This window comes from Parasteatoda tepidariorum, chromosome 5 (genome assembly GCF_982258835.1).
Source record: "Parasteatoda tepidariorum strain Cologne lab strain chromosome 5, Ptep-v5.0, whole genome shotgun sequence".
In the NCBI taxonomy this organism is placed as follows: Eukaryota; Metazoa; Arthropoda; class Arachnida; order Araneae; family Theridiidae; genus Parasteatoda; species Parasteatoda tepidariorum.
The window spans coordinates 121,783,764-121,803,628 of NC_141759.1; the positions used below are offsets into that span (position 1 = coordinate 121,783,764).

Genomic DNA, 19,865 nt, shown 5'->3' on the forward strand with positions numbered 1-19,865 from the left:
CATTTATATATGCTCATGAACCTCAAATAAAATTTGTAGACTAAGATTTTATCAATCTGTTACAATCTTAGTCTATTTGTTTTAAATGTTTGTGTCATTTCCATTTTTGTAATGTTCATAATTCAATCTTTTATGATACAGTGAAATCTGTAAGTTGACCACTTGTGCTTAATATTTATGGTCAATTTATAAAGGGGGATTAATGTATATAATTTCATATACTGGTATGTCATATTTCGTATTGTGATAAAATGCAAATGAGGCTGATTTTTTATGAATACAGTGAACCTTCAAAGGACTGAAATTTTATTTCACTATAACAGGGTGTTCACTATATCCGTACTGCAAGAAGTTTTAACTCATTTCTCCGAACTGCTCCCTTTTATGACTCGTCATTTAAATAAATGACCCATAACAGGAAATACAAAAATGATTAAACAATATGTAATAACAAAAACTTATTTTTTATGACTCTTTGTCTTGCGTAAAAGAAATTTACGGATGACCTTTATTTAGGGATAGAAGAAGAGAACAAGAAAAAAATGCTTATGGCTTCATTCTACTCTATAAATAGTTTTAAAATTTGGTATATGTATTTTATGTAGAAATTTCAGAATTACCAAAAAATGAAGGGGAAAAAAAATCAGTCGTAGGCGGAAAAAGTTCACAATATCCCATTTCCTCTTTCTTCTGGTTCACTGTATCTGCAAAAAGTAAGATTATATAGGTATAGCAAGGCACAGGAATGAGCATTTCGTTCACTATATGCGGGTGTTCACTGTAAACCATGTTCACTATAGCAAGGTTTGACTGCCCAAATAGTTTGGTAAATTTCTTTTTTGTTTTGTTGGTTCATTCGAAACCTGATCAAAGAATGCAGAAAAAATAACAAAAAAACTGTCGTATTTCGAATGCCTCCATAGCAGAGAGAACAGCCAAACAAAAATACATCTAAATTTGTTCTGTACCTCTTACTTTTGTTGCAAAAGTGGCTCTTTGCGATCTGTTTCTTTGATTCCATCTGCTGTTCTTACTGAATGGGGGTGTGATAACAAATATTGATGCAACATAAGTTATTAATCCTTGTAAACTGAAAGAGAAACAAGAAAACTCTGGAAGAAAAATGTCAGAAAAGGCCTTTATTTTGATAGCTAAAAGTATTCAACAAAAACTACAGAGAAGTGTGCGAAGTAGAAAAACTGGCATGAAGGATTTGTTTGGAGCTTATACATGCTAGCCATAGGAGTTTATGCATGCCAGCCACAAACTTCCATTAAGGCATAACAGCAGGATCTATAGGAATAAACAGGGTGGCCACCCACCTGGAAAACCTGAAATTATCAGGAAGTTTTTTATTACTGAAAAAAACCTGGAAAAATCAGGGAAATTTGGATAATAACCGGAAAAAATCAGGGCATTTTAAAGAAAAGCTGGAAATTTTTTTTTAGATATTTTTTTAATTTCACTAATTTAAATTATTTACTAATTTTCTTAATTTATATTATTTCATCCATTATACCCACAATTTTTAGACAAATGTATCTCACAGCAGTTAAAATGTCATCAAATTAGCTATACTTTACTTGCATTAAAATTTGCTCCATTATGACCCTATTAAACTAGAATGCCACATAAAATTCTCTCATGGTTGCGAAACAAATGTAGATACCTTTGATCTCTATGGGACTGTAATTTAAGAAAGGCAAAGATTGGGCTAGACTTGGAAGAAAGGGTTAGGATATTTGCTTCTGTTTTAAAATTCTGTCCGTGGGCTGAATCCATTTATGGCTCAAGTTTGTTCCGATGCTTTGGTGGTAATTTTTTTCTATTTTGACAATGAGTTAAACTGTTTTTGTATTTTTAATTTAATGAAATTCTCCAAAAATTAGTTGGTTATAATTTAATATAGATTTTATATTTTCTGAAAGTATTTGTGTTCCCATTCAACGAAATCTGCAAATTATTTTTCTCAGCAAACTAACCAATCGCACATTTCTTTACAATCCCTGAACAGCTATGTTTGTCGACAAATTGTTACAATTGTTGCATTAATGCTAATTTTTTCTATTTCATTTATACCTTTTATAACATATTTTAATTAAAAAAAAGTTTTTTTTTAGAACTAACTATATATTAATATTTAATTTTACTGTTTTGTTGGTAAATATTTGATTTTTAATTTCAAAATTTGAATTGTATAGTTATCACTATATCGAAAGTTTGCAAATGTTGCTTGCCTTCCAGAGATGATATTTCCAAAACTATCCCTCCTTTTTCTCTAAAAAGCTGACAAAGATGAAGGAATATATAGGAAACATATTAAATGATATATAAACATAAAATATAAATTTTTTTAAAATTCATATGTGTTAAGTCGGAAGAAGGAAGATTAAACTTAGTGTTTTAGTTATTTGCTGTTCAAGATTCTAGTTGTTAAAACAAAAGCAATTAACTATGCTAAACTAAAAAACTGTGTGTTTAGATTGGAATTCTTAAAATGTTTTAATTTCAAATAAGAAAACAAAATCAAAAAAGTATGAATTAAGGAAAGTATAAAATTAAAATTTGTTATAAAATTTATCTATTTTTTTTTGTCTGTATAGTATAGAACAAAAAATTGGACAATTTTACATTTGTGACATTTATATTGTATGCTGAATCTCTTAAAATAGTAATGCTAATTCAAAACATAATTTAAAAATTTGACTTCAGATATTGGTTTGAGGAAAATATGATCAATGAATTTTATAAAAAGTACTGGTAAGAAAACATACAGTATAATGCAGTATACAGTACAGCTTTATATTGAAATGTAATTACAGTGACTCACAAAAGTGTTGGTACACTTATGACTTTCAATGAAATAAGACTATCGATTAATTAAAACGAATATTTGAGAATGGATATTAATTATAAAAAATGTATTCTAATCTTAACAAAACTGTATGAAATATTTTAAAAACAAAGGAAAAGTTTATTAAGAAATCAATCATCAAAAAGTGACGAACTTATCCCACGAAAGTCATCGTACACTTTCGAAAAAAAGATCTGTATTATTAAATCTAATTTTTCATTAAATTAACATTTAGAAGAGTTTCCTTTCGCATCTACAATAGCTTTTATAAGTTTTTAAATACATGTAACTAGTTTTTTTTTTTTGTCGGGAAATTTGTGCAGAATATTTTTTAAAAAATTTTACAGAAACTTTTGCAACACTCAATTCCGAATTTATGAATTTTTCCACAAATTTTATGATTTTAATCTGTGGTATGAAGTCCTTTTAACCATTTTATCACATATTGCACAGTGCACTAGGATACAATAAACTAATTTAACGTATTTATTACTAATTTACCTTTTATGATGAAAAATAATCAAATTTAGTCTATTGTTTTATTACGACCACAAGTCGTTTTTGAATGATAAAATATGATGTAATTTTTGCAAGCAAAAATAAAAATATAATTTTGCTATCATAAGTTTGATAATAAATTGCAAATAAATAAATAAAAAATTAAAGCAATTGACTATAATTTTTATTCTGAAATCCGGAAACATTTAACTTTTGCTTTGTTTTTAAAATATTCCACGCAGTTTTGCTAAGAATCGATTATACATCTTATTCTCAAATACCCATTGTGAAATATTCATTTTAATCAATTAATTTTTATTTCCTATTTCAATAAAAGTGAACACTTTTGGGAGCCACTGTAATTGTAAAAATTTATTGATATATAATTACCCGAAATGATTTTCCTTTGCTTAATGAAAAGATATTAAACAATAGTTATTCAAGGTTTTATTGGTTATTCTGTTTCTGTAATTTTGTAGGTGCACTTTGAGCAAATACCACTTAAAGTAACACATTAAAAAATATTTATTCAATAAGAACAATATGTTCTACAAGCTAAACATATTATTTTCTCCACATATCTTCTTCAGCGCGACAGCCCCTTACAGGCCTTGGCTGCCTCAACCATTGCTAGCCTCCAACGCCTCCTATCCATGGCGACTTTTTTCCTGTTGCTAATCTTTATTACTTTGAGATCTTTAGTAGTGTCATCCAGCCATCTAGTTGGTCTTCCTCTGGCCCGAGATCCAGAAGGATTTTTAAAGGTGGCAATTCATACTGCGTTGTTTTCTAACCTCTGGATTATTTTTTACTCTAACTTCTGGACCTCTCCAGATATGGCCAAACCATCTTAATCTATTGCTTCGGATGACCTGCACTATCTGTAGCTGTCCATAGAGTCTATATAATTCAAAGTTGTATCTGATTCACCAACAGCCTCTTTCCTGTACTGGACCAAAAATATTTCCAAGGATTTTCCTTTCAAAAACACCAAGAGTACGCTGAGTGTCTGCGTTTAGTGTCCATGTTTCACTTGCTTAGAGCAATAAAGGTAGAATAAGAGTCTTATAAATTTTAATTTTGGTAACTCGATTATAAATTATTTTTAATTTCGACTGATTAGGCTTGATCTTAATTGCTTTCTTAGTCCAAAGAAACACCTGTTTGCCATTTTAATTCGGTTGTTTACTTCTGTTTTTATGCTGTTTTGGTCATCGATCATTGTTCCAAGGAATTTGAATTCATTAAACTTTTCAAAGGTGTAACCATTTATGAATAAAGGATCATGATTTACATTTGTGGCTGGAGATTCCATAAATTTAGTTTTATCTTCGTTGATGGTAAGGTCCATATTTGTGGCAGAAGTTTAAAGTGCCAGAAAGGCCTCTCTCACTGCTCTCTCTGACCTTCTTATGACATCGATATCATGAGCATATGCCAGTAATTGAACTGATCTATTCCAAAGGGTGCCTTTTCGGTCTAATCCACTATCTCTGATACATCCACATATCTTACTTTTTAAAAATTAATTTTGTGCCAAAACATTAAAAAATAAAATAAATTTTTTTTTTCAACATATGTTAAAAAGTCATTTTGAATGAATTATTTTATAATGTAGACACTTTTCTTGTACACATCCTAAACAACACTTGTACAAAAAACAAAATACAGACCTGGAAATTTTAAGATTATTATCTGGAAAACCTGGAAAAATTGGGGAAATTTTAAATCTCATTTGAGTGGCCACCCTGAATGAAGTCATTAAATTTGAGAAGAAAAATTATTTTTTATCTAACATTAAAATGGATCTGATCAGTCTCTGAAGAACAGTGCACACGTAGTTTGACTGTCAAAGATCTGGGTCGCTTACCGTACTAAGATTACGCAGCACTTAATAAAGGTATTTTGTCAGTATTGAAAACATGTGTATGATGATCTTTTAACGTATATAATGAAAAAAGAAATTTTTATTTTCAAAGCAAATGTGAGGCATTTAAAAAAAACTGACTGAATTATTTTTTAAATTTATTTTGATACTGATAGTTTTAAAATTATACCTTTAAGGAGCCAGAGTTTTAAAATGTGTTCAGAACCTCGAAATTCGAAGAAAAAAAAAAAGTAAAATTTCAAATAGACAGTGTGGGATATTTAAAAATTATTTTTTCCTTTGCTATTCATGAACTTAAAGAGTTTCTCGAGGAGTGATGCGTTTTTAAAATTTGTCTAGTAAAATAGAGGGAGCTTATGGATGACCATAAACTTGCCTATACTGTGTTGGGTTAATCTCACAGGTTTCACTGTACAATTTTCAATTTATAAATTTGCAGTTACATATAAATTTTTCTTTTTCTTGCTTATTTCTGTATCTGTAGCTTAACTGCTCTTACCTTCCTTCTACACTCCTCCCAGCTAATTCAAAGCTTTATTGGTAGGTATCATCAAGCCGTATTTTTGCATGCCTTTTTTAAATGCATGCAGATGAATCAATTTCAAGAGCGTTAACTCTAACATTATTATTTTTTAAAATATTTGAGTTAGGTGCTAATAGAATAATTATTGTAGGTCAATATATTTTATTTTTCTATATGGAAAATTAACTTTTGCTACAACATGGTGTGTAGTGTTTTTAAAAAGTGCTTAAAGATGCTTATTTTTAATTTTTAAAAGACCTTAAAGGTGCTTTTTTCATTGGGTGTTTTTAAAAAGTGCTTAGGTTTAAATTTAAAAAAAAGATTTCTTTTTTATGTCTGTTTTCGCCGTGTTTTATGCAAAAGTGTGCTTTTCAAATAGTTCTATTAAGCGCAATTCATTCGACCATAATCCATTTCGGTGTACCGTCAGTTGGTAGCGTATGAAAGCGCTAATTGTTTTACATGTTTGATAAAATACTTGAGAGTCCGCACATGTGCCTACTGAATTGGGTTCGGTGAGATTCTCATTTGCAACTCTGCTGTATTTTGCAAGATATTCTCAATTTCAGGTTTCATCCTCTGATATTGAACCCAAACATATCGTGATCATTTTATAATAGCTAATATAATAATAAGAAAGAAGAGTTATTCAAAAATTAGTTATTTTATAATGATCATGTAAAGTTCTTTGAAAATTATTTTACATTTTATTAATGTATATAGTGCTTAAAGATATTTTTTGAGTGCTTAAAAAGTACTTTAAAGATGCTTACTTTTTGTTGAAAGATTTGGCTACGCACCCTATATTAGGATTAGGTTTTGGGTGTACTTCTTGCTTGGTGCAATTGGACAAAGGACCCTTAATATGCTAACTATTATGTTACAATGCAAAAAAGTACCTTCCCTGAATGTGCATCTTTTTAATTTTAATCATATAGGTAATCTGCAAAATAGTGTGAAGCACACTGCCTGCAAAAATCAGTCTGCATTCCTTAAATTAAAAAGGCTTACTGCTATTCAAAATGTTTGACTTATTCTCTTTGTTAGCATGAAAAGTTAATTCTTTTGAGGTATGTTCCTGAGTTGCATTCATGTGTACTTTTTAGTTTTTCTCCTGTCATTGCAGTTAAATAAATTTTTTTCTTCTCTCTCCTTTAGTTAACCTTAAGTAAGCAGTGCAGTAACTTATAATTATTGTTCTTGTTCTTATTAGTGTTTCTGCTTTTTTTAATTTTACTGCATTTCAATTGTTATAAATTTTGATTATACTTTCAGTCTAATTTTATTACTCTCATTTTATTAATGTTGGTATTTTTAACAAAATTTTATCTTTTCAGCAAATGGTTATTAAACAGCCATATCACTGTGCATTATATATTTGTAAAAGGATTGAATTTTCAAATTTAAGAATCTATGTATTGAGAAAATTAAAACAATTTTCTTTCAGCATTCGAAACACAGGATGGTGTGTTCTGGTACAAAATCTAATATGCTCATTAATTTAACCTCAACTGCAAAATCTTTTTTTGATTTAATAAAATTATTTCTGTGTTATTCCTATATTTTGGAGTTGTACTAAGTACTATAGATTTCATAACCTAAATTAAAAGTCGATAGATAAAATCTTGTTATCAACAAAACATTTCATTTTGCATTTACTTTTTATTTTAATTTTCAAAAAGGAAAAAAAAAATTCTTTCTATGAACCTTTTTAACTTTTTTTGAAGAGTTATTAGAATTTTTGTGTAATGTCATGTCAATTTTTTTCTTGATTCAAAACTTTTGACACTGCTTTAAGGACTTGTTTCTAAATTTTAGAGAGGCTACAATTTTGTGGCTATATATATATGTGTGTGTGTTTGTGTATAGTATGCCTGCTAAATAATTGGTGCATATCAAAAACTTGCTTAATCTAGTCAGTTAATATATTGTTTCCATAATTTCTCCACAGTTCTGAGCCTGAAGCTGCAACTCCGATCACAGAAACTAAACCGGTTGAAAGGCAAGTCGAAGCTAGATCGGCGGATGACAGCATGGGTTCCATGGTTAGGTGCCTCTATCTGGCTCAAAGCTTTATCATTAACAGTATGTCTGATTGTTTTTACTCATTGTGATTTTATATTAGCTGATATTTTTGTTTACAAACCTTGAGTTTTTTTTACATTAATTTCCAGTTTAGCCTTTCCATTTTCCTTTTGTTTTTGATGTATCAATTAAAACCAGCTATAGGTTAAATTTAAATGTGTTAAATAATTTCTTATTCATTTTCTTATATTTAGATTTTTTTTATACAGGGTTCCCACAGTCTTTATAAGTCCTTAAAAACTGCTTAATTTTTATTTTGGAAAATAAGGGCCCTTAAAAGTCCTTAATTTTTTAGCATCATAGTTAATAGGAACAATTTTTCAATTCATTTTTTTAAAACAAAATGCCCTTTTTATGACTTCGAATTAGACCATGCATTACATTTAGACCATGCATTACAGGTAAAACATTTTAGAGATATAAAAATTAATGTGTGTAGGGGGGAGCTATAGGTAAGGGGAAGAAAGTATGTCCAGTTATTAATATATTGGTTCTTTCATTAATATATTCTACCTTTTTGCCCAGAATGATACTCTATGAGGAGAGTGAAGCGTTCTAAACGAAAAGAATAGTGTGAACAAGGCTAATACTTCACATGGAAAAGATAGTGCTTTTTTTTGGGGGGGGGGGCAGTTTTAAGGTACCTAAGTGAAAGACTCACACTAACCTTCAAAATTGACAGAATTCAAGAAATTCAGTTCTACTGGGGGACCATCCACTAATTGCATATTGTATTTAAACATTGATTTTACTTAATTGATTTTTTTTAATAATATTTTTCTGTTTTTTACTTATTGCATTTTATTATTGTATTATTACTTTCAAAATTTTCGGTACTCTTAATTTGTTCAAGGAAAAAACTTAATAATATTTAGAGGCAAGCATGAAGAGAGGGGCTTTCAATATTTTAAATGCAGCAAAAAATCTTATGTTTTTCAGATTTGTCATTCAAAAATACTTTAATTCATCTCTTAATGATTTAAAAATGATCTTTGATTTAAAGCAATTGATATAAAAAATTTAATTATCACAGATTTGTGAAATATTATGAGTGTAGGGACAATATAATAATTTACTTCTGGCAAATTTTTTTAGCTTCAATACTCATTGAATTTGCTTTTCAAAATTATTTAATTTTTTTTAATCATTTCATTAATGAAATACTGTACTAGGTAACCAATTTTAATAAAAATTTATTAGGGGCCATTCACTAATTTACATTTGTAATAAAAATTTATTAAAGTTTTCTTAATTTGCTTAATTCTTTACATATTTTTATGAATCCAGTATGATCAATATAAATCTTGTTAATGTTTTGTTGAATATGATTTTACCAATAACATTTGTTAAAATTTTAAAGAAAAATACATTCGATAACCTTAAATAATAGTTAAATTAATTAAGAGTCTTGAATTACCTTTTACAGAATTAAATAAAGTAATTATTAATTTAGAAAATAGTATGAGCCATGCAATATTGAATTTATTTAAATTGCTTTTGCCAAAAGCTCTTTTTTTTTTCTTAAAGAAATAGTTTGGATATATTAAATTAATTTTTAGGTCTTTTCCAAACTGAGACACCATTGATTCACTTGCTGTATGATGAAATGGTGTCTCTAGTTAAGGCATTGTTAGGGCGTTTTTTAAAGAGTTCTGCTTTTCTTAGTTTGTCAGGAAAGGACTTAAAATCATTGGATGTAGAAAACGCAGATATTTGGCAAAAATCAAATTTAATTGATGTTGGACTAGATACCACAAATGTGATGTATTTAGGTGCCAGGTCTATGGCATGTGCAGAAAAGTTATTAAAGGCATTGCCTTTTGAAAATAGGTTAGTGTTCCATATTAAAGTGTTGCATCCTGTAATGAGAATGGAAGACACTTCTATTAAGGCATCTTTGTTACTAGATGAATGGACGAGGTTACATAGAAAACCAGAAGGTTATTCTTCTGACTGAAATGAATATGCACCAATTGATATGTTTTGGAAAAACTATTTTGTGAAGAAAGAAATTTTGAGAAATATCAAATATCCTCTTTTAGCAAAGCTTTTTAAATCTCTTTTGTGCATACCACATGGGAATACCGATGTTGAAAGAAGTTTTAGTGTGAACAAAAAGCTGCTTGACCATAGGGTGAGTTTAAATTCACGTAGTATTAATGGTTTGAGACAAGTCAATCAATGAAATAGTATATCAACAAAATAGGGAGTTTAAATAACTTTAAAGTTGACAAAGATATGATTAAAGTGGCTCGTGCAGCTTTTAAAAATTATTCTGCCCGATTAGAGGTTGAGAAAAAAGAATGTAAAAACACTGAAACTGAGGAAAGCAGATTGAAAGCTGCTGAAATTGATTTGCAAAAAAAAAATTGAAGGCTTCTCAGGATCTCTTAGCCACAGCTGAAAAAAATATTAAAGATGGGTTAAATAATAAAGACATGTCAATTATAGAAAGCAAACAGATCCTCTTATCTGAGGAAAAATCGAGGATAGCAGAATATTTAACAGCATTGGAAGATACCAAATAGAAACTTAATTTTTTAATGCAGGGACCTTCATAAAAATGAAAAAAATAAGACACGTTATTAATGAACAAATTTGAAAATTCTTGTTATTAAATTCTTGTTTTATTCTTTTTATTACATATGCTCCAAATTTTCGTTTCACTGTTCCAAAATTGCTTTTTTGTTGCTCCAAAGCCATGTTTAGCCACTTGCACCACTGGATATGACTTAGCTGTCAAAGTCTAGCAGTTTAAGAAAACTTTTAAAATAATAAAAATTGAATTGCAAGAGTTAGAAGACGAAAAATAACAGCAAATAATTTTACATGTTACAAGCAAACTTAATAATTTGCTGTGATTTTTTTTTCTTGCTATAAAATGCCTTAGATTTTCTCATGTATTCAAATTTAAAAATATAAGATTGGTAGGTTTTTATGTCAATCCTTAACATCTGTACTTTAGCAAGATTTATTAAAATATTTGAAATTGGAAAATGTATTTGTGTGTCAAAGTGATAACTTAATTTATTTTTCTTGACGAAGTTTGACAAAGTCAAAATTTATTTCAAAAGGGATAGAAACTAAATTCAAAATATACATTTTTGCAAGTTCCTTATAATAGCTGCTTTTTAATTTTTAAAAAAAACTAACTTTCACACAAAGTTTTTAAATTTTTGATAAGTCCTTAAAATTTTGGACTCTTTGGATATTCCTTGGATTTCTTCTTCTGATCTCTGTATGAACCCTGGATTAAGTAAAACTCTAAGAAAAGAAGTATCACAAAAATTTCTGAACAAGAATCCATAACTAAAACTATTTCTTAAAATCTTGAAGAATTAAATAAATTTGTATAATAATTCAATGTGTAATAAGTAAACATAAATTTACAGAAAGCATAAATTTTTTAAAATTCATGATGATCATGATTCCAGATCTGTAAGAAACAGGGTTTGAAGAATCCCAGCCCACCTAGATTTTTCATCAAAAACATGGATTTTATTGGGTTTTTGATGAAAATCTCAAGTTTTTTTTAAAAAAATACTTTAAATTTTTTTTTCCTAAATAAAAAAAGCATGGTTTGCTTCTAACAAGAAAGTTAGATATTTGGTAATTATTTATAATTTGTTTTGTAGCAATGTAAATTTTTTTTAAAGTTTTAGATTGTTATGCTATTTTTATTCCTTAAAGATAAGCAAATTGTTACATAAAATATAAATCTACTCAACTGAATGATCCTTAGATTTTAATAATAATTTTATTCAGTTAACATTGCAACTTAATATACTGTTTTTAATTTTTGTTCAATTTTAGGTTGCTTTAAAATTACTTCCTGTTTTTCGCCAGAATATTTAGCAACATTAAAGTTCATTCTTAATAACTGGTTTGGCTGGAAATAATTTTATTAAAGTTCATCATAAAAGTAAATCTGACGCATTTGCTGGCCTAGTAGCGGAATATAAAAACTTGTTGTTATAATTATTTCAATGTTCTTGCCAAATTTTGTTATTTACTCTTTTTTTTTAATATGCATGAAAAAAATTTCATATCTTAAATTCTGCACTTAATTTTACAATTAAATTTCAATGAAATCATTAAAAGTAGAATACAGGTTAGTTTCATATGTTAACTTTTACAATCTGAAAGGCGTTAACTTTTAACAGTCTGAAAATGTTTTATGAAAAACCTGACCCGGGTTTGCAAAAATTACCTAGTACTTCTTTGGCAAGCCCTATCAATTAATACAATTATATCAGTTCTTAAATTATAATAAAATTGTTTTTTTATTATTTTTTTATTTATTGATATTTTTAGAAAGGTAAATAATTTGCACTCACTGATGGTGACATGTATATTCGATGATAAACAATCATACTATTTTTAAAGTCCTTAATTTTTTTTAAAAACAGTGCTTTATTTTTTCAAAATATGGTCCTTAAAAGTGCTTGATTTTTACTTTGTTAAAAGAGTAGGAACCCTGTTATATAAATTTCTTTAAAAAAAATGAGTGCAGAGAGTAAATGCAATTTCCTTCCTTAAAAGAAAATTAATGAATGTAAAGTAATATTTATTGTGAAAGATAATTAATTGTAAATGTCTATAGTGAAAAATTATTGTTCAATTAAAAGCTAATTATTTAATATTAAATTTTAAAATTTTTGTCATGTTTTCAATGAACCATTTTTAACTTTCAGGTGTTAGGATTTTGATTCACAGTGAGTAATTCTGTTATGCACCATTATTACTCCTTGCTTTTTGCTGATTTCTAACAAAATGCATACTACAAATACTAAGTTTAAATTTTCATTTTAAAGGAAATATCTATATTGCATTTCTTGTTACTGCAATTTTTTTTTCTTCGAAAAGTTTTGTGAAGCTGTTTGGGGATAATGTTGAAGAGGAACATAAATATTGACCAATGTATTAATTTTTCAAATTCTTATTGTTGTATCTCTTTTTTTGTTGCATTTTTTTAAGAATTCTACAAATGGCCTTTTGGAAGACATGATATTTTTTTTTAATTTCTAGATGCTTTACAGTCTCACACATTATGGGCCGGTACAAATGCTGGGGCCATTTATGTTTTCACTATCTCTATGCATAAAGAAAATAGAAAATCAGAATCAGTCACTTGTCAACTGGGTATGATGTATTTTAGAAGTATATTTTGCTATTTAACTGCAATCTATTTTTGTTATAAATGCAAACAAAGCAGATGATTTTATTTTTTGAAGTGTTTTAGCTATTAGTGTTCATATATTTTTCAACTGGATGTTTGCTGGGTTCATTACTATCACCGGAATCATTTAAACTAGTTTGTTGTACTTTATATTATTAATAGAACTGCTAAGTATGGTGTGTTTGTGGCAAATTATGTATCTAAGCTGTGACTTGGTTGGCTACCATTGATTCGTGGATAAATTGTGTCAGAGCTGTCTTAATAACACGCAGGGCCCCCGGGGCACAGAAATATTTTGGGATCTTATAACAGGTCATGCTGCTTAAAATCAAAATTTTGTGTCTATTAAAAACAAATATATAAAATTTGTTTTTAATAGACACAAAAAAACTTAGTTCACATAAAAATTTCATTGGAACATAGAATAATAGATTTTGGTTGTCTTTTTAAGTTTTCCTAGTGATAAACTATTCAAATTATTGTTTACATGATAATCGATCACTATTTATTGAAAGAAAAACGAAATGCACACTTTATGCAATATAATATATTTATTTTAAAAAATATATAAGGTAATTTTGTTTAGTCTTAGTTTCTTTTTAATACAATTTATAAAAAGTAATTCTTTTGATTTGACGTATTTTCGCCATTTTGAATATTTAAAACGGCACCGGAATCTGCTTATATCCCGATTCATATTCATAGGGTTGAAACATCAATTTTCGTAATGATTCCTGTAAGGACTAAGATTAGTTACTATAAAGATTCATCATTGGTGGGTAATTTATTTATATATCTTATTGAAAATTTTTTTGATGAATACGAAACATGTATTTCTGCACTTAAAATTGAGTTTTTTCTTTTGTCACAATCCCCCCAGTCACTGATTAAAAAAAATTTTTTTTAAGGCAAAGAGATTCAGCTGAAACATAGAGCTCCTGTCATTGCAATCCAAATACTGGATGGCATGGGTCATCCTCTACCTGAACCTTATGAGGTAGAAAACAAGAGAGCCAAGTCACCAGACTTCAGTGGAACCCACAGAGTCATCATTTGCTCAGAAGAACAATTTAAGGTAAAAACCTCCCTTTCTCCTGTATATTTTCTCCCTATTGTATCGAAGAAATTTAAAAAAAAATATTTTTGTTTATATAAAACTGATGGCAAAAATATTTATCTAATTTCTTCAATAAATGTTGCTATCGCCAGCCAGTACGTCGATAGTTTCGGTTGATCCGTGACAGCTCGGGGGACAGAGCTTTTGCCTTTAAATGAAGTGAACCGGGTTTGAATCCTAGAGATGACGGGTCAATGCGAATCCGGCTTGCACCGACTACTGTGCTGACGTAGAATATCCTCAGTAGTAGGCGGAACTTGGATTAGAGTCCCCTTGCCATCGGGCTTACTGTGGGAGGTATTCGTGATTTTCCTCTCGAATGTGGGTTAGTTCCATCAAAAAGTCCTCAAGGATGGCAAACTTTCTCCCAATACTTGGTTCAAGAGTTCCCTTGTCTTCTGGATTGGGTTTAAAACGACCGGCCGTTCGACAACAGTTATAAAATAAAATAGTCTAAGTAATTATAAATAATGGTTTAAAAAAAGACTTCTAAAAGACTTAAAAAAGACTTCTTTAGATTAAGATTGATATACATATTTTTTACTTCACTAAATGAAAGTGCTTATATTTCAAATTTTGAATTTCTCTTTTTTGAGTTACGTGATTGTGTATAGAGTAACAAAACTTTACACGCTAGTAAAATCTCCGTTATTTTTTTTCTCCTATGTTGGCAGGTATGAGAAGATAGTAATATGTAATTAAAATTAGAGGACATTTTTTAAAATATATTTTGTACCTTAAACTTTACAGCAAAATTTGTAAATTGGCATTGAAAGTACTTCAAACATTTATAAATACATTTTAACATACTTTAGAAAAGAGCCATGAATATTCATTTATAACTGTCAATGATCTGTTAACCCAATTTTGAGTTTGTGATTACCAATGTTAAACTCCCTACCCTTGTAATTTTGAGCTCAATACAGAAGAAATTTGGAAGAACCTCCCCCTGTTGGCAAGGGGACCCACGTTATGTCTATTACTGAGGATATTTTATGTTGATGGAAACCAGTTGTGAAAATGATATTGATCAGCCATTGAAGGGATACAAATGGTAAAATTCTATTTTTATTGAATATCAGCCCAAAGGTTTTTAGTTAAATTAGTGCGAGACTAAAATATTTTCAATTATGCACCATCCACATTATTTTAAACCTGGAATATTTGAAATTGAATTTGCCTGAAAAGTTATTAAAGGGCTTTGAAATTTTTTAGCGTGATAGTTCACAAAGTAAAAGGGTCATAAAAAGTCCAATAAAATGGAAAAATTGAGAAAAGCTGCAGTGTTTCAAAGTATTGTGGAAATGACTGTTGCTTATAATTTAATATTTGATGGAACTGGTCTCCGAAATTTGGAAAAATGTTGAGGCACAGAGCCTATAGATCAATTATTCTCAACCACTGTGCTGCGGCACTCTTGTGTGCCGCCAAATTCTTAGTGTTCCAAGCACCGAGAGGCTCGATTCCAGGTCGGCCGAAGACTTCCCGTGTAATAAATGGCGACTGATGCAGGTTACAATCTGTCGAGTCGCAAAGTAGTTCTCCGTGTTCCCATAACAAATCAATACCTCTGGGGGTTACTAACCCAGGAGTTTTCTTGTCTTCTGGATTGATTCAAAATTACAAGGCTACAAGTTGAACATTAAAAGTCTTAAACCCAAAATTTGGGTCGGCTGTTCAACAACTAATATAAATAAAATGATGAAGTAAAAATTATAATGCTTTTATTTTATTTAGAGTAAAGTTTAAATTAAAGAGAAGTATTTATATATAATTTTATATATATGCTTTTTATAATTTCCCCACCATATTTAAATTGTGTGAACTACCTTGAGGGCAATAGTCTTGTCTTGGATGATCTTATAATGTCAAACTAAGTTTGAAATTTAATGACTGCTTAAATTAATAATTAATAAAAGAAAGCAAGCTAAATATTTACTTACAAAAGGAAATAAGAGTTAATAATTAAAATCAGCAATGCAGTCAATAGTTATAAAAACAAATTATTAAAGGATAATTAATTAAAAAAAACAAGCTAATAATCAGAGAAAAAAAAAACAAATTGACAAGGGATAAAAAAACAACAACAACAATTAATGTAAAAAAACTAACAATTAATAACTGTAAAAAAGCAAGCTAACAATTAATAAACAGCAAAAAAATAAATAAGTTATCTTGTAATTAATCACTTTATAAACTTACTGTTTATTTGCAGTAAAAGTTATTTTATTTCACATTCAAAATTATTATTATAAACTATTTTACACAGTGTATTATAGGTAAGTAACCATCTTTAAAACTTTTTTTCTTTGTGTGCCGTCAAATTTCAAAATCGTTAAAAGCGACAAAAAAAAAAAGTTGAGAATCACTGTTGTAGATATTAAAAACTAAATGTATACTTGTGCTTCCTTAAGAGATGAAAGCTGGGATAGAACTACAAAATTTAAAATCAGAAATGACTGTCTTCAAAACTGGAAGAGAACATAATATGAAAAAGGGACTGAAAATAAAATAATTTGAAAATTTGCTTATTTGATATTTAATAGCAAGCAGTTTTTTTGTTAAAATAAGGTAAAATTTAATGTATTGAAGTTGAAGTAAGTCTCCAAATTAATATATTTTTTTAAAACTGTTATTTGATCAAATTAGTCTTATTTTTACAAAGCCATTATATCAATACCAAATTAAGACTTCTAAAATTCAAAATTTATTTCAATGCAGGGAATCTTACCATGTTTTTGTTCTATTTTATCAGTCTATCATAATAAAATAAAAATGAAAGCTATTTATAGATGAAAAAATCAGTATGCTCTGTACAAATTCTAGTCTCTACACAGACAAAGAGTTCTTGAACGTACGTTTCGATATTAGTTCGTTAGGACAATCCTCAACAGCTATAAATGAAACTCTTATACTGTATACAAGACTAAAATTTAACTATAAATACCAAATAAAAGTGTGCAACTAAATCCTCAAAGCATAGTTCTCGCACTTTATTTATTTTTTTCCACTTCTTTCACCTTTTTTTCAAACCAAAAATCAAATTTCTGAAAAATGTTTTCTAGTTTGAGATTAACATCTGAAAGGTTTATGTATATATATTTTAAGGTTTTTACTCTCCCAAGCTTGAAACCCTACTGTAAATTCAAATTGACTGCGCATGAGGGAGCAAGAGTGCGAAAAGTTGCTATGATCAAGTTTGTCAGCAAAAGTGGTTTGTATGATTCTTCTATTTAAGCATTTTTTTTTTCTTTTTTTTTTTGGTCTGGGTAATAACTTATAATAATTAATCTCATTAATAATTCTTATTGGTTTGAAGATGTTTTAATGTAAATTACTGTTTTAAATCAGTCAACAAAAAATTGATTTTTGTTTTAAAGGCATGAGAATTTTCCACCTTTTATCGGATTTCTGCTTTTTTCTGATCTTCCAAAATTCAGCTAAATTTTTGAAAATACCCATTTTTTTCAAAAAATTTAGAATTTTCTTTATTAAAAAGTTACGTTGTTTAATAATAAAATTGTATTTTTGTGATTTTCGAAAATAGTGAAACATTTGGTCCGTTCGATAAACCACAATGTCCGATAGCCAAAGTGTACAATTGCTGTATCTAGTATGCCTCCATTGTCGATTATTTCAAACTCTCTCTGGTAACAGCACCACAGATCTGTAACAGGCAAATTGAAAGCAAAGCTAATGAAAAACTTGCATTTATTCCATGTTTCTGAATTTTAAAAACAAAAATAGGTTTTATTAATTAGGTTAATTTAGGTTGAATCTTTTTAGAGCTTACGGTATACTCCAATTCTGATGCACACAAAAGATTTTATTATAGTTATTTTTGGTGGCTTTATATTATATTAAGCGTATTTCATCCCATGTAGACTATCTGAAAACTCGTGATTCACAAACAAGCTCCTGTATCTTGGAGGGGCTGTGAAAAAAATAAATAAAAATTGGCATCAAATTAACTCCCAAAATATTTTTTATCTATTTAAGGGTATATTTGGTACCCATTAAAACTGCACCAAATACCATGTCAGTCATATCACGAAAATTAAGTAAAGGTGTTTACAGACCGAATGCAACAGTAATGCGAAACACGATTTTTCTCCTCTATTGCAGTGCGTCTGTTGCAAGTACATTCACACAGCATGCGACGACAAACCTGTTTCCTGCCATGCACACTTTTCCTCAGTATCTAATTTTTGTTTCATAGCTCGTTTTATCGTTATTTTTTATATTTATAAATTATTTTATATATATGTATTATTTTTTATATTACTTTATGAATTTCAGTACAAGATTCTTCATTAATTGCCGAAATAAACTTTACGTCACATTTTTACAAATATTGTATCAGTAATTTATACAAAATAATTTATTTATTTTTCATAATTTTTGTCTTAGAATTTTGTTTACTACTTTTTAATACTTAACTAATCTTTTTATGGGAAAAAATGCATTTTTTCTGTAATTTTTTTCCGGCTATAACGCGTATTTTTATTTTGTCAAATAAATTAAATTGATGGAATATTAAATAATTCAAATAAAAATTATTATCGAAAGTCTTGTTAGGAAAAATATTCTTTTTTTTTCAGAACATTGTTGTGAATAGGATAGGATTGTTTCAAAAAATTGCAGCTAAACAGCATAATTAGTTTAATTTGTGTGTTTCATTTGTTGAAGCTTATTTCCTTTTGTAAATAATTTAAAAAATAATGTTGCTGTTATTTATCCTATAAAATGGAAAATTCTTATAAATTGAGAGATAAATATCTAAACAGTTGCTTATTATCATGTAATTTTTCGAACTAAAATAGCAATTTTTGTATGTTAGGGAGTTACTAAATGTTTCTACTTCACAATTATTGATATTTTCACAGGGCTTTAGCTAGATCGGATTATAATAAGAACGTAGTGATTCCAATTGTAAAAGTTTCTTTTCTAAATAATTAAAAAAATTGTGTTACTGATATTTTTGCTATATATCACTTAATAGTATTTATTAAAATAAATGGAATGTTAAAGTATGTTCTCAGTAGTTTAATGTGTTAAACTAGGCAGATTCTCAATAAATAATTGTTTCCTTTGTGTGAACGGAAGAAAAATATAATTTCTAACTTTATTTTTTCAATCGGTAATTTTACTTTTTACTAAATGTTAAGTGTCGATGTAATCATTCATATATTAATCTAGAAAACAATTAATTTTATATCAACACATAGTTATTTATTATCTTAAATTGTCTGGAATTCATTATTAAATGATGGCACATAAGTAAGATTTACTCACATGGAAATTCAGCTTTTTTGCCTTTTATCCAATTTTATCCCTGCATAAACAAAATGAACGCATGGTTTCAGATAACCTCAGGAATAATAATTTGGTGATGTAGTTTGCTAGCATGATCACGTCCATCTTTCGGATAACCTGGTATAAAGAATAATTAAGTACTGCAGAACGTGCTATAGACAACATTTTTGATAAGCATCTGGTGTTGTCTTTAAAATATTTGACATAGCTCAATCGTCTATGGCATATTTTGAAACAATGGCCTCCGCGAAGCCATTTAGAAAATAGGGTGAAGAATTTAGTGTGAGCACACTTTTTGTATTTTATACTTACATTTATATGTAAAATCTTTATTATCAGGTGATACTTTATTGTTTTTAAGAGACGCTTGTGTATCAATTAGTTAGCATTGTAATGCAATACGTT

General features: G+C 28.5%; 1 protein-coding gene across 6 annotated transcripts in view; it reads left to right on the forward strand.

The window, feature by feature from the left end:
* LOC107447257 (lethal(2) giant larvae protein homolog 1) overlaps positions 1–19,865 on the forward strand; it is a 109,339-nt gene that overhangs the window by 63,830 nt on the left and 25,644 nt on the right. For all 6 annotated transcript variants that reach the window (XM_071185547.2, XM_071185549.2, XM_071185548.2 and 3 more), the window contains 4 exons: positions 7,715–7,848; positions 12,877–12,990; positions 13,936–14,102; positions 17,253–17,358. In XM_071185547.2, coding sequence (XP_071041648.2) covers positions 7,715–7,848; positions 12,877–12,990; positions 13,936–14,102; positions 17,253–17,358 — 521 coding nt within the window. The remainder of the gene's footprint in view (positions 1–7,714; positions 7,849–12,876; positions 12,991–13,935; positions 14,103–17,252; positions 17,359–19,865) is intronic.